This window comes from Typopeltis vanoorti, chromosome 19, assembly GCF_054136105.1.
Source record: "Typopeltis vanoorti isolate ZY-2024b chromosome 19, IOZ_Tvanoo_1.0, whole genome shotgun sequence".
Taxonomy (NCBI): Eukaryota; Metazoa; Arthropoda; class Arachnida; order Uropygi; family Thelyphonidae; genus Typopeltis; species Typopeltis vanoorti.
In genome coordinates this window covers 55,629,095-55,652,287 of record NC_143567.1, presented here as the reverse complement: position 1 = coordinate 55,652,287, position 23,193 = coordinate 55,629,095, and the positions used below count along the sequence as shown (strand labels likewise).

Genomic DNA, 23,193 nt, shown 5'->3' with positions numbered 1-23,193 from the left:
TAAATTTTTCTTTTTTATATATCGTTATCATGTATTTATATCATACGTATCGTAAATTGGTATTGTAAATTTTTAGATAGCCAAACCTTACTTATTGTACGAGGGCTGTTCAATAAGTAATAAGACTAATTTTACTGTCGCGAAACCACGCATCACAATATTAATTTCTGTGGAATAAAGAAATGTTGCTGTCTATATTAACAAAAGAGGTTGATAGATGACGTATACAGGCTGATGTGCCAGAGTGTCACGTGACTAAACGCAAGCTTGTTTTGGCACGCCTACAAATCGCGACCAGTCGTCGAAATGGAAGCATCCTTGGAACAGCGTTATGCGATTAAATTTTGTGTGCGTTTGCAAAAATCAGCATCGGACACTTTTAACATGATACGCAAAGCTTTCCACGATGAAGCAATGTCGAGGGCAAGTGTTTTTCGCTGGCATAAAACTTTTAAGGAAGGAAGGCAAAATATGGAAGATCTTGAACGTGAGGGAAGACCTTCAACGTCCATCACGGAGACAATGATCAACACAGCAGTAATTATCATCGAGGAGGATTACAGTACGCCAGCTGCATGTTGTCCTGAATATTTCTGTGGGGAGGGTTCACTCAAGCATGGCTGAACATTTGGGACTGTTTGAAACGTGTTTGCACCCAATGGATTCCCAAACTCTTGACACCGGAGCAAATGCAACATCGAGTGGATGTGTGCACAGAATGGAAAGAAAGACTGGAACAAGAAGGCGACAACTTCTTAAAATGCATCATTACAGCAGATGAAGCTTGGTTGTATCACTATGACCCTACAATGAAACAACAAAGCAGTGAATGGAACCTTCGCCTACCCTCAAGAAAGCAAAAACTGTAAAATTGGCTGGTAAAGTTGTGACCATAATGTTTTTTGACTACGAAGGCATTGTTTGCCAACACGCTGTGGAACCCGGGAATACTGTAAACGGCTCATACTATGCGGATGTTTTATGGACAATGGTACAGCACGTCAAAAGGGAGCGTCCATTGCTGAAGAATGGCTTCTTATTGCACCATGATAATGCAAGGCCACATATTGCTGGTTGTGTAGTGGACATTTTGCAGAAGAACAACATAGATATCCTACTACACCCTCCATACAGTCCTGATCTCGCACCATGCGATTTCTGGCAGTTTCTTCAGCTCAAGAAACCAATAAGAGGCTGCCATTTCGAAAGCAACAAAGCATGTGTAAAAGCTGCAGAGGCGGTTTTGAAAGAACTCTCAAAAAAAGGACTTTCACGTGTTTAAGAAGTGGACGCAACGTTGGGACAAATGCATTGCGTCTCACGGTAGTTACTTCGAAAAAGACCATGTAAATTATGACGATTAAAGGTAATCTGTATTCTGTATAAATATAGTCTTATAACTTATTGAACAGCCTATGTACTTGTTAAGTGATTATAATTAATACTTAATATGTTTTCTCGAGCTTGTTTCTATCTTACTATCTCTATCAATTCCAATCAACTTCTGAATACTTTGTGGCCACCACTATAATTGTTCGCATGTGCAAAACTCAGTAGACAAAGAAATTGCTTCAGGCTAGAGCTAAAATTCTTTGTTACAATTCTGGAATTAATTCCGTATCAGAAATTGGAAAAATTTATTTGTTGAAGCTGTGCCATCCACTTTCTTAGACAAGAGAAGCTTCTTTGCCAGGGAGTTAATTCTCAGAATGTCACACTTATCGACAATCAAGCAATTAATATTTCCAATTACAAAACCTTATATTTCTAAATTTTTTTTTTTTTACTGCAGTCGTAGCTATCCCTGACTATTGATTCACTCAGGTTTTGTTTTAATGAGTGGTGCATTGTGATTTCAGATCAGTCAATTTGTTAGGTAAAAAAAAGGTTTATTCGTCACACTAATACAATACACAGTTACTAAAGGTTAATTAAGCTAAATCTCTCCTACAAGTTAAATGGGTTAAACAGACATAACCTTAATATTCCTAATCTTTCTCAACATTAGACAATATCTGCAAATAATTTAAATTACTAACTCCTTCCTACAACATTTGGCAATCCTATACAAGCATTTACCTTATTTAATTTCAAGATATACTAGGCTATGACATGCATTAGTACATTAATTCTACACTATACAATATCTCAATCTCAGACATGACACAATTTACAGGTTCATTAAATTCTAAAGTCCTGTTTCAATTCATGTAAGTCCAATCACTGAGCATATCCGCACATTATTGTTTTCTAACTCTTTCTAGTATACAAGGAATTAAAAAGTTCCTACATTAACGAGTAACTGGATCTCTCTGGTCTTCTCTCTCTCTCTTTCAATCTTTCATTAAATTCACACGGCTTGTTACCTTCTCCTACGGTTTGCTGTCTTCAGAACAAACTGGCAAATACGATCACGAATCGCCTTCTCCGATGTGGGCGAAGCTGCTCTACGGGATCGGTCCATGTGGTTCCGCATGTTGTTTCGGTCTGCGCTGACTTTTCCACCTTACCGATGATTATGCCCGCACTGGATCGCTATCTGGCTGCATAGCTGCCACTGGACATCATTCTTCTTGACCGTGCTCACATACTCCTCCCTTGGGAAAGACTGGAACAGTAATCCAAGGGAGAAAAAAGCAAAACGCTTCAAGTTTGCGTCACCAAGCTCTATATATCCTTCCTAAGCTGTTCTCCCAACTACGTCACCTTTTTTGGCCAGCACCTAAATCTCTTGCACTTGGTACCGTTCTCTCCTCGCCGAGTTCTTCATGGGGACTTCCCACACGCAATGTAGTCTTCGAGTACCTGACTGCCTCGGGTCATATTTATAAGCCGATTATCTCCTTGTATATGTCGATCTAACTTTCTCATGCTAACATATTTTTCACTAAATTTCAACCCTTGTTGATTTTACAAGGACACATAACAGTATCATATATAGGAGAATTTACAATTAAAAGACTATTTCGTTTTTTCATTAAATTTCACCCATACCTATATACAACTATTATTCTAGAAATTTTGTTACCTGTTAAATCTGAATGAAATATTTTTACAATAAATGAAACCTTTCATTCAAGATTTAACAGTACTTCTCTGTACATAGTCACGGATGCACCTAGTATGAGGGAATCACTTCATACATCTGGAATTGGAAATGAACAGTGTATCATGTCACAAGGCATAGATCATTCAAGAATTGTTTCAAAAGCATCATCCCTGTCATACTTAATTGGCTTGCTCCTCATATAATTGAACATCTGTGTTGAGATGAACTCTTTGCAGCAGTGAATCGCCTCATCTAGTATGAAATATTATTATTATTAAACAAGACCTCATGGAGTCAAAGACTCATCTAGGAGGTCCTTTTATCTCACACACATCTCATCATACCGCGTCTTAAACACATTCAAACTCCTTGCAGACACCACACTCTCAGGCAAGGCATTCCAATCATTCACAACTCTGCACAAAAAAAACCTGCCTCTCACACCCTCTTTATACAGTTTCCAGGGATGACCTCTGGTTCTCCCCTGATCTCCCACTATTCTCTGTAGAACTTCTCCACCATTGATCCTATAACAACCCCTTACCAACTTGTAGGTCTCTATCATATCTCCCCTCTTCCTTCTCTCCACTAGACTCTGCAAATTACATATTTTCAATCTTTCCTCATACTCGACATTTTAGAAGTCAGAAACTATCTTAGTCAGTCGCCTTTGGATCCTTTCCAACATCTCTTTATCCTTCTGAAAACCAGGTGACCAAATCTGGGCACAATAGTCCATGTGTGGCCTTATCAAAGCCTTATACAACGGAACAAGAATCTCCCTACTTCTACACATCAGTGTCCTCCGCATCATTCCCAGAAGTCTTTGTGTTGTCTTCACAATTTTGGCGATGTGTCCCCTAAATTTTAGATCCTTATCTACTATCACCCCCAGATCTCTTATTTCCTCTACTTCCAACAATATATTCTCACCAAGCATAAATTCTGCATCCCATCTTTGTTTTCCAAATTTTAAAACCTTACATTTTGCAACATTGTACTCACATCCCCATTTGCTTGCCCAATCACTCAATTTATTCAAGTCTTCTTGCAAGGCCACAACATCTTCACTACTCTTTATGGTTCGTCCCAACTTTGCATCATCTGCAAACAACTGAATATCTCCATCCAAATCTTCGCCAATATCATTAATATACAAGTTAAATAGTAATGGCCCTAAAACAGATCCCTGAGGCACTCCACTAGTGACTTTCCTTTTCTTGGATATTGCACCCCCATACACAACTTGTTGATACCTATCAGATAGCCAGTCTCCAATCCAATGCACTAATCTAATATCCAACCTCATCTGCTCTAGTTTGACTGTCAACTTATCATGAGGTACTCTATCAAAAGCTTTTGCGAAATCCAAGTATATTACTGTGTATCCTTCTCCTCTGTCCAAGGAACCAGTCACTTTATTGTAATAAGTAAGTAGATTACTAAAACACGACCTCCCTTTAGCAAATCCATGCTGTCCATCAAAGATTATACCATTGTTGTCAACCCAACTCTGGATCCTAGTTCTCACAAGCTTCTCCAACAACTTAACCACAACACCTGACACACAGATAGGCCTATAGTTTGATGCTTGAGTTCGATCACCTCCTTTATGAAGTGGCACAATCTTGCCCTCCTTCCACTCTTTAGGGACTTGACCAAGTGCAAGACTCGTATTAAAAAAAATATGTCAAGGCAGGTGTCAACTCTCTGGCACATTCCTTCAGAATACGTGGTGATATATTATCAAGTCCCACAGCCTTATTTACATCTAGTTTACTCAACTCCTCAAACACCTCTTGCTCACTTACAGTCAGTCTCTCCTCGCCATCATCAACTGCTCTTAATCTCTCCATGAAGTCACGTTCACAAGATTGAAAGATCTTTATGAACTGCTCATTAAGTATCTCCACCACACATTCTGCAACAGCTGTCTTTATACCATTTCCTCCAATCAGTGTCATCTTTCCATAATCATTCTTTCTTTTGCTGGCTACATATCGAAAGAACTCCCTAGGATTCTTTTTAGCTTCATTAGCTAACTGCTGTTCATACCTCTCTTTAGCTACTCTCACCAACCAAGTCACCCTCCTTGCCTGGTCTTTGTAGACCTCATGAAATTGGTTACTTCCACTTCTCTTATGCTGCCTCCACAATGCCCTTTTTCTCTGTATTGCATGCTTAATCTCTTTATTCATCCGTCTCACACCTACCTTATTTAACCTTCTCACCCATGATATACATTTAGACATTGCATCTACTAAATATTTTTTGAAAATCCCCCAAGCTGCATTGATCTCTTTTCCAGCTAACTCCTCTTTCCATGCTACACCTGCAAGCTGTCTCCTGAGCTCTTCATAATCACCCCCCTTGTAGTTCCACATATACCCTTTTTTCATAGGGGTCCTTGCACTGCCGATAACCACCCAAGTAATCACCTCATGGTCACTTTCACCAATTGGTGGATGATTCGATACCTCATTGATAATTACATCCTCCGATGAGATGACCAAATCCAAGACCCTTAATCCTCTTGTGCCCTCTGTTACATACTGTCTGAGGTAGTTATCTCTCAAAAACTCAAGAAACTCATTTTCTTTACTTCCAGTTGCTATCTCTTCATTCCAGTCTATATTGCCATAATTAAAATCACCCATAATGATCACCCTTTTCTTATTTGCTTGGCTTATTTGACTATACATTTCACTATCACCACCATCCACATTACCAGGTCTATAACAACATCCCACCAAGTATTTGATTCTATTCACCTCTATCTCACACCATACTGCCTCAAAACCACTGGCCCCATTTCCCTCTTGCATCTCTACCTTGTATGGACATAACTCTTTCTCTATCATCAATAGCACTCCCCCTTCCTTTTTACCCCTTCTATCCTCACGAAACACATCATACCTTTCCATCTCTATTCCTGTCAGGATATCATCCTCATCTAACCATGTTTCACTTATTCCGACAATCTGGGTGCACAGACGCAATTAATGCAACCATTTCATCCGCCTTGTTTCTTATACTTCTAGCATTGGTATACAAACACAACAACTCATTTCTGGATCTACAGCTAGTTCCACTGATACCACTCACTCGATGTGATCTCTCCATGCTGGACTGGGGCCATTTCCCTTTCTGCTTCTTCATTTTAGAACCCTTTTCAATTCCATCTGTTTCCTTTTGATCCCTGATCATCCCATTACTTTCCTGCTTACACATGCTCTCACCTCCTCTTGGAGCATCCACCTTTCTCATGCTGTGTATCCCTGTCCACCCTGAGCCTCCCCGTTTCCCTGCTCCTCTTGCACACCCATTCTCTCATTTTCTATACTCATACCACTCACTTCCCCATTCATTTCCACTCCTTCAATCTCTCCTGTCTTACTCTCCTGCTCTTCCACATCACTCCCCTCTCGATCTGATTCATTCTCTCTATTCACTTCTCCACTTTCCAGCAGCAGTCTCTCCAAGCGACTCACACCATAACCACTCAAATGCAGTCCATCGCTCCCATACAGTTCACTTCGTCCCTCAAACTCATTCCACACATTAACAAACTGTACTCCCATCTCCTCACACATTTCAGCGAGAATATCATTCATAATCCTTCCTCTCCGCCTCATTTCACCACAATCATACCTAGGCAACACACTGACTACCCTTCCTGTCACACTATTCTCCTTTATCTTTCCAAGCAGTCTCCTGACATTCATTTTGACATGCTCTTTGTTCTCTCTCAAATCATTTGTACCAATTAATACAATTAACTCTTTTGCTCATTCCCGCCTCATATATGCCTCAATCACTCTACTCATTTTACCACCTGGAAAACATACCTTGTGCATTTTATCCTCTAGCACACCTTTAATAATGGAGTCGCCATACAATGCCACTCACTCATCTTTTAACTCTTTCATGCCATCATGATTTATTTTAATAGTTTTGACCTGCATTCTGTTAATTTCATTCCGCATCCATTTAATTTCTTGCTTCATCCAATCCAATTCACCTTCCGAACCTCGCGACACATTCTCTCTATCATTAAATCTTTCTAACTTTCTAATTCTCGGCCCCCTCTTCTCACTCTTCTCACTTTCCCTCTCATTCATCCTTCTTTGTTTCCGTACTTTCGGTCCAACATACGTCCAACTTTCACTATCATTCTTCTCACTTTCACTCTCACGTATCTTTCTTTGTTTCCGTACTTTCAGACTAACATGCCTCAAACTTTCGCTATCATTCTTCTCACTTCTACTGTCATTCATCTTTCTTTGGTTCAGTACTTTCGTTCCAACATGCGTCCAACTTTCGCCATCATTCATTCTTTCGATTTTTTTTAATAGCGATTTCTGCATCATGCCATTTCTACTTTCATTCTTTCTCTCGTTTTCGTTTCTTTCTGCCTCACTTTCGTCCCTTTTAACATCCGTTACGGTTGTCAAATCGCTCTTTTTCTTTTTTCCTGATTTTTTAACATTTTTTCGCCTGTCTTTCCCACCATCCTTCTCTTTCAAATGTGCACTCGCGACACAATCGGTACTAGCACTTTCTGTCATCAACTTCATATTCGCATTCATCAATTCCTCATTCAGGTCACATTTCGCACACACCCTTCTTCCATCCGCACTAAACATCCACAAATCATTTATGTAATCGAAGGAATACATATAACAGACCTCACACTTAACGAACCGACTGAAATCCAAATTAAAATCATGGAATGACAATGCCGCCGCCATTTTTTTTTTTCTCTGCAGGTTACTAGGTCTAATATTAACGTTTTCGTATTTAGTTTAAGCAAGAAAAAAACCCCACACTAATAATATCGGTAGCATACAACGTTTACAGCCGCTCTTACTTAAACAATTACGCATATATACTTAATTATTCCTAGTAAAACTTATCTGAATCAGGAGCTCTTCAAAACACGTCCGTAGCGCTTGACCCACTAGCCCCCTCTTCCATAAAATAATCAGCTAGAGTTGAGAAAAGGGAAGACCCATAATTGTTCCCTATAAAATACCCTTGGCAAAGTCTCATACTTACTGCCTATTAATTAGTTAGAAGGTAAATAAACTGGCCACTCAATGTGTAAACCTCTGCTCTGGAGACCAGATAGTGGTCATGATGCTTCAGATTTCCAGTATATTAGCAAGGCAATGTGATTTCACATTAGGCAGTAAAAAAAGCTTACTGGTTGGTTTCCCTCCCTTTCTCCAGACTATCATATAGTGATCTACTGAATAAGAGTAGCTATCATCTGACTTAGGGTTTATTAGTATTTAGCCTACATTTTATTGACATTGTCAATGGTTTGAAAGTGATGTCTGGTTCAGTGTCGATGCTGTTTTGGAGGAGTGATAAGAAGAGGCTGTTGATCCAGTCAAAAAGAAAAACTTGAATTGACTATTGTAGGTAGATTTAGGTGGTAGACAATTATCATTGCCCATTGATAATTGTGACCATGCTCTAGAGACCAAGTTTGGTCTCTAGAGCATGGTTCACGGAATATCTAACTTTTAGCTTACCCACACTGTTAATATTAATGTACAGTAAGTATACAATCTTTTGTGGGTGGGATTCATGAGTTGATTTTCTATATACTGAGAACTGTAAACTACCATTTGGTTGATGTAGAATGAGAACATCTAGAAGAGGAAGACAATTGTTGTCTTCTACTTCCAGGGTAAATTTGATTCATGGGGTTTATTGAATTAATATTTTCAAGAAATTCATGAAGATCAGTCAGGAAGGAGTTCCATACAACAGACACGTCATCAATGTATGTGTACCAACCTGATGGTTTAGATGAAAAACATCCAGATATGTTGTTGAAATATTCCATAAAGTAATTGGCTAGAGTTGGGGAAAGGGAAGACCCCCCCCATAGCTCCCCTTTATCTGTTTATACGGTTCTGGCATCTAAAGTATCCTGCATTAATGACAAAATTGAATAATTTTACGATATCAGGCAGAAAGTCTTTATAAAGTAATTCAATTGTATCTGTCAGAGGGATATTTGTGAAGAGTGAGATTACATCAAACTTACTAGATCTGTGGGTTGTAAGAATAATCCTGAAATTTTATTTTTAAAATCTATTGAATTTTTATGAAGGAAGCAGAATCTCCAGTAAATATAGAAAGAAGATTAGATAAGTATTTTGAAACTTTATATGTAGGACATCCTATGCAGTTCACGATAGGTCACAGTGCATCTTTTTTTTTTTTTAATGCAGTTTAGGAATTTTCTTTCAATTACTGTTTCTTCATCCCAAGAATGAACTTTGTCCAAGAGGCTTTTAAGTTTATAGATTTGTGATCGAGTAGGGTCTCTATCAATGCATTCTATGCATAGAATGATCTCAAAGTAGAAGACTAAGTTTTCTAAAATAATTATTCTTATTGTGAATTACAACTGCCCAACCTTTGTCGGCTTTAGTAATAATTATGTTTTTATGTCTTAGAGCAGATAAGACTTTTCTGGATAGATTACATTCAGGAGGTATTGATTTTAATAAAATATATGCTGCTTGAAATATCAGTATTATCCTAAGGATTAGACTGTGCAGTAGTGGCAAACTCCATTCTGATCATGGACTTCATGTATAATATATAAGGTTAAGGGCTTCTTAATTGTTCATATAATTTAGTGAGTAAAATTAATTTCAAGCAGCATATATTTTATTTAAATCAATACCTCCTGAATGTAATCTAATGTTAGCCACTCTTGTGGCTTATTATGGAAAACTGGACAATCTGGACAAATTCGTCTTGAAGAACATCAAGAATACATATCTCTTAAAGAACCTAACAAATCCGGTTTAGCAAGCCACGCTTTATCTACAGAACGCAGGATTCAGTAGAACAAATCCAAAATGTTACACAAAAGTTACTTTCTTCTGTTTAAGTCTCAACTCTGTCAAAGTCCCAAGAGAGTGGAAGGAGGTGCTAAATAATAATTCCTTTGAATAAAGGAGGATCTAAGTCTGTGGTAGCAAATTATAGACAAATAGGAAAAATTGGTCAAAAAGAGAATTCAGGAATGTGTAGATAAGAATGATACTTTGAGGGGAAGGGGCAGCACAGCTTTGTGAAGGGTCAGTCATGCCTTAGTAACCTGATAACTTTTTATATTAGTGACAGTTGAGTTGAATAAAGGGAATAACTACACAATAATATTGCTGGATTTTGCAAAGGCATTTGACAGGATACCACATAGAATCCTGTTGCACAGACTGCAACAAATGGAAATGGATATGAAACTGGTGAAATGGATAAAAGGGTGGCTGATGCAAATACCAAAAAGAATGATGCAAATATGGAAGAGCAGAATCCAGGAGAAGGCAAGTGAGTAGCAGTTTGCTACAGGGGCTCTGTGCTTGGACCACTGCTGTTTAGTTGGTACCTAAATGATATAGGAAATAATTTGAAGGGAGATATTCAGTTGTTTGCTGATGATGCAAAGTTAGGTAGTGTAATAGTCACTACATCAAGGTGATGTAGAGAGCTTGTGGGATGATTTAAGTAAGATGACAGTTTGGGCAAAACGTAATGGATGTCAGTGTAATGTGGAAATGTGTCAAGTTATGTGTTTTGGGATACAAAGATTTCAATATCACATTAAGGGAACTGTACTCTAGAAAATTGAAGCTAGGCAGGGATTTGGGGGTATTAATAGATAGTTGAAGTTTAGAGGACATGTTACTAAAGCAGCCAGTGTAGCTCATAGGATTACTTGGTGATTGTAGAACACACACACATTAACAAACAGAGATAGAGAAGTTATCATTCCTCTTTACAAAGCCTTGATACAACCACATCTGGATTACTGTGCTCAGGTTTGGTCTCCTGGATTTCTTGGGGATGAGGAAATTATGGAGAAGAGCCATAAGTGAGTGACCAAGATGGTGAGTGGTCTGTGGAATGCTTCCTATGGGGATATATTGAGAATTTTTGAATTCCAAAAGTTGGTCGATAGGCAAAAATTAGGGAGGATGTGATGAAACATTTAAGTTAAAGGATTTTATAGGATTAATGCAGGGGAAATGTTTCAGCACTTGGTTAGAGGGCAGGACAAGAGGTCATTCCTGGAAGTTGGGTAAGAATGTGGTTAGCAAGGGCATGAGGACTAAATTTTTTGCTTGTAGAGTGGTAAATGAATGGAATGGGGTGCCAGAGTCAGTTGTGTGTGCTTTGTTTGTTAATGGTTTCAAGGAGAGATACGATAGATATTATGTTGATAGTTTGTCTCCTACAGTGAGTCTTAGGACTCCATGGAGGTGCCTGTGCAATAATAACATTGTTTCCAAAGTGTTCCATGGGGAAGGAGGTGGAAGTACCATTAATCTGTTTGTAGATTTTTCCTTGCCTAGCAAGTAACCTGCATAAATAATAAATTTGAATAATTCAAAAATATTGAGTGTGTGTATTGGGGTGGGTGGGTTTATCAAATTAACTGTCTGCTAGTAGAACATTAGTAAATAATAAAGTTACGTCAAATCTCCAATATGTCTTAAATTTTTAAAGTTAAATGAAAGTTACTTAGCTAACTATTGAGCAAGTTTATAAGTTGGACTATCTATGTTATCATAGAGTGCAGCAGAATATTTGATTTATGGGTTTTGGGTACCCCATAAATATGGGATGGTTTAACATGAACAGATGTTAATGTATTAATGATTTCTTTGGTCCCATAAGTAACTTTTTTTTTTGAATAATTTAAACTTTTTTCTTTTGAGATATACTGGGTCTTGATCTAAAATTTGGTAACTAGAATTTGTCATCTAGGGCAGGGCTGTCTAACCTTAGGTAATCCGAGGGGCACATTAAAAAAAAAAAAAATTTATCCAAGGGCTGCATCACAGTACGTATCTAGTAATTTGGTGAACAGCAGTGACACAACCTTGAAAGGTGAACAAAAGAACAACTCTTATTGCACACTAATCGTGCACTCACGTTCCCCCGGGAGTGCCAGGAGCATGCACATTGGAACAAAACAGTGTAAGAACGCTTCTTTGACACATTTAATATTTGAAAAACATGTGGGTATAGTGATGTAAAAACACCAAATAAAATTATCAACATAGAGATTATCGATTAGTGATAGAATTAAAATATTTAATATGCGTTAGATTCAAATTTTTATTTTATTTTTTCGCTTGTGAAAATCAAACTCCACAGGCGGGCTGCAGGCAGTGCTTTTGACAGCCCTGACCTAGGGTATCCTGCTTTTTTTTTTTTTTTTTGTAAACTTCTTTATTCATGATAACAGTAGCATTACTTTTATCAGCCTTAGTAATTACAATATTTTATTCCTATATAGCTCTTTTAAAACAGCTATTTTTTTCTGTGGTTGTTACTTCTAGGTGATTTAGATTAGGTTAGGATACTTACTATGTGTAAACGAATGCTATTGACTGTTGTAAGTAGAAGTTTGTAGATACTTTGTTCTTTGTTCATAATTTCTGTTTTGGAATTTGTTTAGGTGCAATAGTAAGAAATTATGACCTTGACTGAGAGACCCTGCTTTAGACATCCTATCGCACAGGGTTAGATGGAAGAAAGCAGTGTGCTACATAGGAGTTGTTTTTACAGATCAGAAAGACTCCTTTTAGTCAGTAATGGCTATTCTCCTAACCTTAACAAGTATGGCTGCATTAATCTGCCAAAAAATTGACTGTCACCTTAACACTTTCTACTCAACTATAGTACTTCTTTTATACAACAGATTTCAAATTATTACTTCAGAACTTTTGTCTGTTAGGGTTAAAATTGTTACAGTTTACACACAACCAATGAGTAAGTATAATATGTTTTTGCTCTGAAGATGCTGATTTGAAATCTAGTAAAATATAAGCCAGTTAATAACCATGCTTTTATAATTGGTTTGGTGTTGTAATACTGTTAAAATAAATCTTTGTGCACAACTCCTTTACTCTCACAGATGATGATCAGCATGCTTTTGGACAGTTTTTTGACTTCTGTTCAAGATTGTAGAAAAACAGCATGTTTTGTCATCTGTAACAGTTGAATTTATGAAGTTTGGGTTTCTTTCAATGGCTTCATTTTCCTTGCAATGTTTAGCTTTTCTTTTATGATTATCATTTAACCCATCTAGAACAAATCATGCACATCTTCAAATCTTGGATAATTATTTTTTTGCTTCCTTGTTTGTCTTGCACATTGGTTGTATGTTATGATTTTTCCAAACTTTTTAAACTAATTTTGGTGTGTGAAGACAGTTTTGAAGGTCAAGGATATTCATCTTCTAGTGATTCTGTGCCATTGTAGAAATTATTATTATGTGACACCTCCAAGGACGTTGAGGGAAGGCACTTTACTCTCTGTCTCCACCATTTAACCCACCAACTACACCGAATTGCTACTACCATCATCTATACTCAATGCCGTCTATTGTCCACTACCACTAGTATTTTTTGTATATTAACTTTTTGTGTGTGCGTACATGCGTGTTCTCAAGGTCAATTTGCCTTGAGTTATTTGACAGTCATAAATGTGCATGACTGTTAATGCCATAGATTTGTTTCACTTCTAGCATTTGGGACTTGGAGACTTGACTTTTCTACCCAGGTTAAAAAAAAAAATGTTGGCTCTTAGTTGCATTCTAATTTTAAGACACTAGCACACTAGTCTTCTAAATGATAAGTATTTCCATCAGATGGTCTCCTCAGTATGAGTTATATAACCCATTCACATTTTCCAACTGCTGTGCTTGTATATAAATACTAATAGCATAGAAACTTGAAAAAACATGTCTATTTTTAAAATGTTTTTATTCTTGATTATTATAAATTTTTTTTCTAAATTGATTTCTTCTAGAATGTTAAAATGGAACAGGTTGATGATGTGGATGGAGAAGGTATGCATGAGATAGAGGTGACCAATATTACTAAAGAGGGTCATCCTAAAGCAGATCCAAGCCAGTTCAAGTTGCTTCAAGTATTAGGACAAGGATCATTTGGAAAAGTGAGTGGACTCAATATTTTTGATTTTAATGTATCCTCAACCCACTCTCCAGAAATGAAATTTGAAGTGAAGGGGGGAGAAATGTACATGGTTGGTGATCATGTAGTTTCATTATGAATTAGTTGACTGGAAAAGAATTATGGATTAATGTCTCATTCTTTATTAGAGATTTTGTAAGCATTTTTTTTTTTTTTTTTTTTTTTAAACAGGAAAAATGCATTGTCAAAAAATTTCAACTGCAGATTTCAACATTAAAAAGCAAATGCAGACTAGATATGTAACTACCTTTTCTTAGGAAAAATTCACTTTATACAGTTCAGATTACTGCAGTGGCCATATTCTTTTCATTTACGGCAGTCCTACTCGAAATGATTTTGAACCTTACCTTGTAGTGTGTGTGGGGGGGGGGGGGACAAAGGTAAATATATTGTGAATTCTGCTATAAAGATGGCAGGTGTCTGCAGCAGCAGCAAGAAAAAGACAAGCTCAGTGTATTTATAGTTGTTATTACATTAAGTAATAAAAATGATCCACCCACTGATCTTTATAAACATCCATGTCATGTGATGCAAATACACATGCTTTTGGCGGTAGAGTAAAGGTGCTGCCACCCAAGCTTGGTTGACTGCTGCTGAGTTCAACTAAAATAATTCTTTCTGATTGAGCACAAAGTTACTGAAGATTGGTACATGCATTTGAGGAATGCATTCCAGAAAAAGAAAATATTGATCAACACACAGCAAAGATGCATAACATAATACTGAATCAATACTATGGAGAAAAAGAAGTTAATGAAGTCATCATGATATCAACTCAAGATTTGTATACTACCACTGACTTACTTCATTCTCATCCTGCCCCAACATTGATTTCTAAAGCTGACTTTATATCCTTGTACATTTACCAAGCACTTCAGAGGTGAATATAATTAGATTCATGCATAATATTGTTACTTAGTTACAATATTATATCATATAACATATAATATCACTACTTAGTTTGGTTATATATAATGCCATCACCGTAGTTACATTACAAGATTATTAAGCTATATTTATGAAAGTTCTTAGTGGACATGGGTAATCGTTGTTCTTGACTGGAGGGTCCGGGTTGTCTTTTGCTGTAACCTGCATATTACCTGTCATTATCAAGAAATAATTTAGTCCAATTTATCAAGTTTGCTTGGGCTATTAGTGTTTGAGGGCTAAGGATGATTCTCATGCAATGTTAATCTGCCTTCTATTCTAGATAATGGCCTCACCTCTAGTAGGCTGAAGAACATAGAACATAATAAAGTAATATGCCATAATTTATTGACTTATGGAAAGCCTCTGATTCTGTTTAGCATAATGCCATTTGGAAAATTCTACAACATTATGGAATAAATAGCAAAATACAATTGATTGAATCCCTGCACTCATCTTCTGAAATGATGGTTGAAATTAAGGTCATTATAACAGGGAGTGAGAGAGGGAGTAGGAGGAAGAATAAATCATTTAAAGTTTGCCAATGATATTGATCTCTTAGCAAGAAACAATCTGATTTCAAGAAATCACCACATAGTTAGTTTATACTCCTAAAATTTAAAAAAAAAAAAAAGTTTAACCATAAGTACCTTAAAAAGAAAAAAAAAAGAGACAAATATCTGTGCATCTGGCCAAGAAGGAAGTACTGTAGCAAAAACTGAAAAATTCCTCCTATCTAGAAGTTGAGCACTTCAAATACCATCTATGCAATATCTTTAATAAAGATGGAAGGTCAAGACAGGATATTAGAACAAAAATTGTAAAAGCAACAATAGCACTCCAGAAATTAAAACCACTATATAGTGAAAACATGCTTACAATTACAGATTGTGTATTAATAAGATACACTAGTTAATTCTATACTCCTATATGGAAGTGAAACCTGGACTCTCTTAAAAGAAAAGTGGTTGCTTATATCTGAGATGAGTTATAGATCTGCTTCTAAAGATATGTAACCAATCTTGTCACAAATTCAGAAATATGACAAAGAATCAGTTCTTTTACTGGTTCAAGTAAAATGAGTTGTTTCCCTCAAACAAAGATTTGAGGGAAACAACTCATCTGGCTTGGTCATATCAGTAAATCTAATGGCATTCCTGTACAAGTTCTTGAAGGACTTATCCCTGGAATCTGAAAAAGAGGCAGACTTATATTAAACTGGATAAACAATATTAAAAATACTGAACAGGTGCTTCACTTACAGAGCTTAAAGTTGAATTGTTCATGGATTGATTGGAAGATTTCTGTGAGGAATATTTCTTAATATCTGCTCAGCAGTCCTGTTATGGACTATGGGAAAAAGAATAGGCTGTAGTCCCAACTTGCATGGTCAGCGTGGGATGAATTTGGACCCAATCTCTCTAGATTTGGGAAAGGGTATCTGCACCCTTACCACTTTCTCTTACAGTGACTTCATTCTAATATCCTAATATATATTTGTGACCTGTAATAAATCTCATGCTGCATTGGCTGTTGTGCAGAATAATCAGAACATGTTCAGGGCTTAGACAGTCAAGTATAAGATCTTGGCCTAGACTCTGAAAGAAGTCTCTTTTCATACAGCTGCACAAGAAGGGAGATATGAAGGATTCCAATAACTGTAGAACTATTAGTTTAATCTCTCATGCAAGAAAGATTTTATTTAAGATCATTATTATTATTTGACACCTCCAGGGAGTCCAAAGATTCATTATAAATAGATGGTGGAGATAGGGAAAGGGTAGCTGCTATTGAGATCTGGCAAACAAGCATGTTTCAGGAAAGGCATAGGTAATACCAGAGATCAGATCCTTTGGTTTAGACAGATCATTGAGAAATATAAAGTTTAGACTCTCTTTAATGTGTTTAACAGACTGCTCTCAATGTTTTGACTGTATTCAGCATGAAATTGTGGGAGATAATGAAAATAATGGTTTTCCTTAACACGTTTTCAGGTTGATAGTTAACTTGTACTGTGAACAAGAAACTGCAGTAAGGAACAGGTGTTGGATTAACAATTAGCTTCAGTAAGGCAGGGAGTCAGGACATCATGCATGCAGCATTCAGTAAGCCGAAGACAAGAACTAGGATAGGTAGCAAATGGATCAGCGTAATCAGAGGTTTGCTGATAATACGAGGTGTGACAATTTAATTCCCAGAATGCACCTGTAAAAAAATCTCCATTCGGAACTATACATCAGTGGCTACTGTCGCCTTTGAAGTATTTCCCTTATGCATTTATACACTGGTTTAGATGGTGTTCCCATTTTTGGGAAACAAGCCTGAAACTCTTTTTCCGGAATATTCTTGAGTTCCTTTATCACATTATGCTGGATATCAGAGATGTCAGAAAATCTTAGTCCTTTTAGCACAGTATTTAATTTTGGCAACAGCCAGAAATCACATGGAGTTAAGTTGGGTGAATAAGCAGGATGACCTAATTTAGTAATAGTTTTTGGCCAAAAACTCTCGCACGATGAGCACACTATGGCTTGGTGCATTGTCATGATGGATGATCCACTTGTCAAGCCACAATTTGTCTTTTTCTCTGGACAGTATCTCATAATCTTTTTAGCACTTCTAAATAGCATTGTCGTTGACCATCTGTACCTGTTCAATGAATTCATAGTGGACTATACCCTTGTGATCAAAGAAACACGGCATGGTCTTGAACATGACATGCAGGCTTTTTTCGGATGTGGCGAACTTGGAAGTTTTCCACCGCATGCTCTGGCATTTTGTTTTGGGATCGTACTGGAAGCACCAGGTTTCATCACCCATAATTACTCTCGGGAACATCTGCTTATTTGCAGAAAAATCAGTTGCAACATGAAGCCGCCGTTGCTTCTGTTCGTTCATCCGTCAAGATCCGAGGCAAAAATTTCACAGAAATCTTTCACATACCCAATTCTTTAGTTAAAATTTTCCTGATTGTTTCTCGATTTATTTGTGGTTCATCAGCCATTAATTGCACACTTAATCGTCTGTCAGACCATACCAAATCTTGCATTCTGTTCACATTTGCGTCTGTCATTTTTGTTTTTGGTTGCCAACTTCTGGGGTTGTCATTCACATCTTCTTGCCCACCTTTGAATTTCTTATGCCACTCAAATACACTTGATTTTTTCAAAAGCATTCACACCATATGCCACTTTCAACAGCTCTAACATTTCAGTAGCAGTTTTGCTGATTTTCACACAAAATTTGATGTTAACACACTGCTCCAAATTTCAATCACACATTTTTATGCCAAAGTTTACAAACAGATCTCTATTGTTTTTGCAATAGCCAACCAACAAATGGCTCTATCAGCTTGAGGTGTACGCACACATTAGTCAAAACATGTACGAAGAATTACTCACGACTCCAACCAAATCACCACACGGATGACACTACACAGCCGATTAAATTGTCATACCTCATACAGTACTCCTTTGTAATGACAAGGAAGAACAAGGATGGATCCTTGACAGAGTTAATGAGATCAGCAAGAACAGAGGACTTAAGCTCAATCCTGGCAAGACAGGTTATGGTTCTCAAAGGAAATATAGACAAGGAAGCTCCTGACGACACGTTCCTCTTTATGTGAGACACTTGTTCATTGTGGAGGGGGGACCTCCAAATGATGGTACTCCCTTTCATTCTTATTCTATTTCTATGCTTTCTTCCCATATTTTTTACTCTACTTCTGATTCTTTTTACTTTCCTACCTTCCAGACTATCATCACTGGGATCGAACACTTTGCTGCCATGTTTGTCATGTGATGTGACTTGTGGACATCTGAAAAAGGAGATCCTGATAGTTTTGCACTGCTTCAGCCGAATGGGTGGTCTTGGAAGGCCTGACCAGGATCAATCATCTAGTGGACTTGTCTGCAAGGATCTCCTTCCCAGTGGTCTGCAGACATGGTTCAAGACTTGCTATGGCATGGTTACTTCAGATGCCCATATAGCATCTGAGCTAGCCATGACATTCCACTCCTGATTGCAGTTACTGCTTGCTGTAGAATGTGGCTCTGTGGTAGATGTTGAGGTCTGGCATTGAAATCAAATCCTCCTGAGAATGAATACTTCATCTTGTTTATCAGGGCCTTCAACTAGTCTCAACCATCATCACCAAACCATAGAGACACTAACTGAAAATCGGAATTAGAAACAGAAAACACCAGAAGCTGCAGTCAGTTCACCACGTTTATTGATAATGCATACAACAGGAGAGAATTTTCCTCTTGGAAACTGCTACAACTGCATTCCCTAAAACAGTAGTCGGTTTCCATATTTCCCTAAGCCATGATGGAATAACGATTGCACAGCAGCAGCCAAAGAAGCTTGAGGTATTATTCAAACATAATCCACAACAACAAACCTTAATGCTTTCCAATGTACTGGTGCTTGAGTAGGACACATCTGTTGTCAGAGTCAAAAGGAATTCTAGATCCAATGTACATCGCCCATAACCAGTACAACCAACACTAAAGAATCCTGGGACAAAATCTAGAATTTTGTCCTAGTCTATTTAAAAAAAAAAAAAAAAAAAAAAAAAATTTTCTTAAGTATGTGTTCAGCACTTGAAATTTTGACTTTCATATTTGTTCTAAAATTAGATGAATTTGCTTATTCGTTGTTAGTTTTTGAGATGTAGAGTTATTTGATGATATACTGTATTATATTTTTTTTAGGTTTTTTTAGTAAAGAAAGTAATTGGCCCTGAAGCTGGTGTTTTATATGCAATGAAAGTGTTAAAAAAGGCAACATTGAAAGGTAACAAATATTCTTTAATTACCTCATCTTTTTATCAGCTTTTAAATTTCCTATTCTCTTTGGAGAAGGAAACTCTTACTGGATATATATATATATAAAAAAAAAAAAAATTAGCGCTTTTTTAGGTTTTTTTAGTAAAGAAAGTAATTGGCCCTGAAGCCGGTGTTTTATATGCAATGAAAGTGTTAAAAAAGGCAACATTGAAAGGTAACAAATATCCTTTAATTACCTCATCTTTTTATCAGCTTTTAAATTTCCTATTCTCTTTGGAGAAGGAAACTCTTACTGGATATATATATAAAAAAAAAAACTTAGTGCTTTTTTGTGTGCACTAGGACAACTGGATAGGCAAATCAGTTTTTCATTTCAAATATGACATTTGTGCATATCTCATCTTCATTTTTTGGTTATACACCCTCATAGGGGTGCACCAGATAAAACACTAACATAACTAATATTTTCTGAGTAGTTACCATTCAACTTTCCAATTGAAGATGAGTTGGCCATCTCATATGGATGTTGCATAGTTTGCCTCCTGGAAACTTCGATTTTTCATCCTGGAGCAGGAACGAAACTTTGGAGATTCAATGGCAAGCCTTGAAGAAAACACTAATTGATTCAGCCAGAGAGGCATGTGGTGAGGTTGTGTTCAATGATAGAAAATCAGAACTCCATGGTGGACACAGGAAGTTAAGAGGCAGTGAAGGAAAAGAAGAAAGCATATCAAAAGTTCCTGGCAAACAAGTCAGCTTCTGCTCTTAGAGAATACAGAGACAAATGTAAGAACACTGTGTAAAACTAGCTAAACAAAAGTCATGGGAGGACTTAGAACATAGGCAAGAACATAGAAAATAAATCTCAAGAAAGTGGCAAGATATTCTGGAGATTGTTGAAGAAGCTCAGAAATGGAAGAAAGAGTCTGTAAAAGGAATTAGAGATGATAAAGGTGACATGAAAAACAGGAGAAAACGATATCCTTGAAGTATGGAGTCATTATTTTGAAAAACTGCTAAATGAAACAAGCAGTGATGACAGCACAGTGGTAAAAAAACACTGACCAGGCATGCAGTCAGGAATACATATCCATACTTGAAGTAGAAAAAGCCATCAAAAGCCTGAAATGTGGAAAGGCAGCTGGAGTAGATGATATTCAACCAGAAATGCTCAAGTATGGAGGTATGAAAGTCATTCAGTGGCTGACTGCATAGTTCAGAAGGCCTGGACAGTGGGATGAATTCTAGATGATTGGAGCAGAGCTCTCATAGTACCCATATATAAAAAGGGAAATAAAACTTAATATGAGAATTACAGAGGCATTTCATTACTGAGTGTTTCTGGTAAGATATATGCAAGTATAGTTGAGAAAGATTGTGGAAGAGAAGCTTGGTGAAGAACAAACTGGATTCATGCCAAATAGAGGCTGTCAGGATCAGATTTTCACTTTATGACAGTTGAGAAGTCATATAACAGAGATCTATATTTGAGTTTTGTAGATCTGGAAATGGCATATGACAAGGTGCCAAGTGAGAAGCTATTCCAAATGCTACAGTTATATGGTGTTAAAGGGACATTATATCAAGCAATACTTAGTCTTTATTTGAGTTGTAAGTCAGCAGTTGGAATTGAAGGAAGTACAGAAAGGTTTAATGTTAAATCTGGTGTCAGACAGGATGTACATTATCTATATGGATCACATTATGAAGGAAAGTGGTATTAAACTGAGTGGTATTAATCTCAGCTCTTTGCTTTATGCAGATGATGTTATACTTCTAAATAAATCTGCTACAAGTCTGCAAGATTCCGACTGAGTTGAATAACTGTTGTAATAGATATGGTACGAAGGTCAGCATTAAAAAGACAAAGACAATGAAAAGAGGCAGAAGCATTGAAAATATCAACTGCATTATGAATGGGGAACTTATAGAACAAGTAAAACATTTCAGCTACCTAGGCACAATTTTTAGTGAAGATGGTAAGTTAAATATGGAAATAGACAACAGAATCAACAAAGCTGGTATGGTAGGAAGTCAACTGAATAAATTTATATGGAATAAGGGAGAAATTAGCCAAAACACTAAATTAGCTGTATACAAGACAGTGTTTAAACCAATTTTAACTTGTGGATCTGAGAGCTGGACGTAAAACACTTTACCAAAGACTAGAGACTGCAGATATGAGAGTCCTGAGAAAGATTAGCGGCATGAACAGATGGCATCAATGGCAATATATTAAAAACGAGGACATTAGGAAAAAACTTGATATTGTCAGCATCCAGAAATGCATTAGCAGAGCTAATCTCAGGTGACATGGTCACTTAAGCAGTATTAATGGGAGAGGAAAAATTAGAAAAACAGGTGTTTTCTGCTAGGTTGGCAGGAAAAAGACCCAGAGGATGACCAAGATATAGGTGGATTGATACACTAAAAGTGCCTTAGAAGGCAGAAATATAAGACCTGTTAATATTGGAGTCTTGACATTTTTATTATTATTATTATTATTATGTGACATCTCCTTTTATTATTATTACGTGACCTCCCTCGATGAGTCTTTGGACTCATCGAGGGAGGTCACCTACTCTAAAACTCTCCATCTCCACCAACAACCTTTTTTAACAGACTGATTTGAAGGAAAATTGTAGATAGGAAGTTAGTAATGATGTACATTTTTCATGTAGTACTACCATATCCTGTACATCCCTTGAGGGAATAATTTGCTGATGATTATTACTTTTATGGAGAACCTTAATTTTCTTCCAAAGGACTTTGGAATAAAATTAAGTTTTCTTCCATTGGTAGAAATAGTGTGCTCCACAAGTGCTAATTGCGCTGACTCGTGGAACTTAGTGTAGTCTAAATGTTCATCACGATGCATGACTACAAATCTCATTTGGACAAAATATGATAATCCACACTGGTAACTAATTTGATGCACTCCAGGATCGGCTAAATCTGAAGTTTATCTTTAGTTTATGCTAGAAAATTAGATGTCATGTTGATAGGATGGAAGGACACTTGTAAGCCAACAGATTTAAGGTTTGGCTATACCTTCCAAGATGACTTTAATATAGGGAATGGTGATATGGTGGAGATCCTATGTATCACTATCACAATAAGATGCAGTAAGGGAAGCTCTACAATTGTTATCTTGTTGATATATGATTTTGGGAAAGCAGCACTTTAGTGGAGCAAAGAGAGTATGTGCTTGATAAATACCAGTCTTAATGATGCCAAATTTTTGACAATTATGATGGGGTGAAAGAAGGTGAATGTAAAGTGCTATGTGTTTTCTTTCAAAAAAGTGAGTAAATAAGGGCTACCATCTGGTTGATGAAGTAATAGATCTAAAGAAGCAATCAGATTGCTCTCTTCTAACTCAAGAGTG

At 36.9% G+C, this 23,193-nt stretch overlaps 1 protein-coding gene across 1 annotated transcript in view; it reads left to right on the top strand.

Moving 5' to 3' along the window:
• LOC150096137 (ribosomal protein S6 kinase 2 beta-like) overlaps positions 1-23,193 on the top strand; it is a 335,208-nt gene that overhangs the window by 64,613 nt on the left and 247,402 nt on the right. The window contains exons 3-4 of the mRNA XM_090409619.1: positions 13,901-14,047; positions 19,731-19,812. Of these exons, the coding sequence (XP_090265745.1) occupies positions 13,901-14,047; positions 19,731-19,812 (229 nt within the window). The remainder of the gene's footprint in view (positions 1-13,900; positions 14,048-19,730; positions 19,813-23,193) is intronic.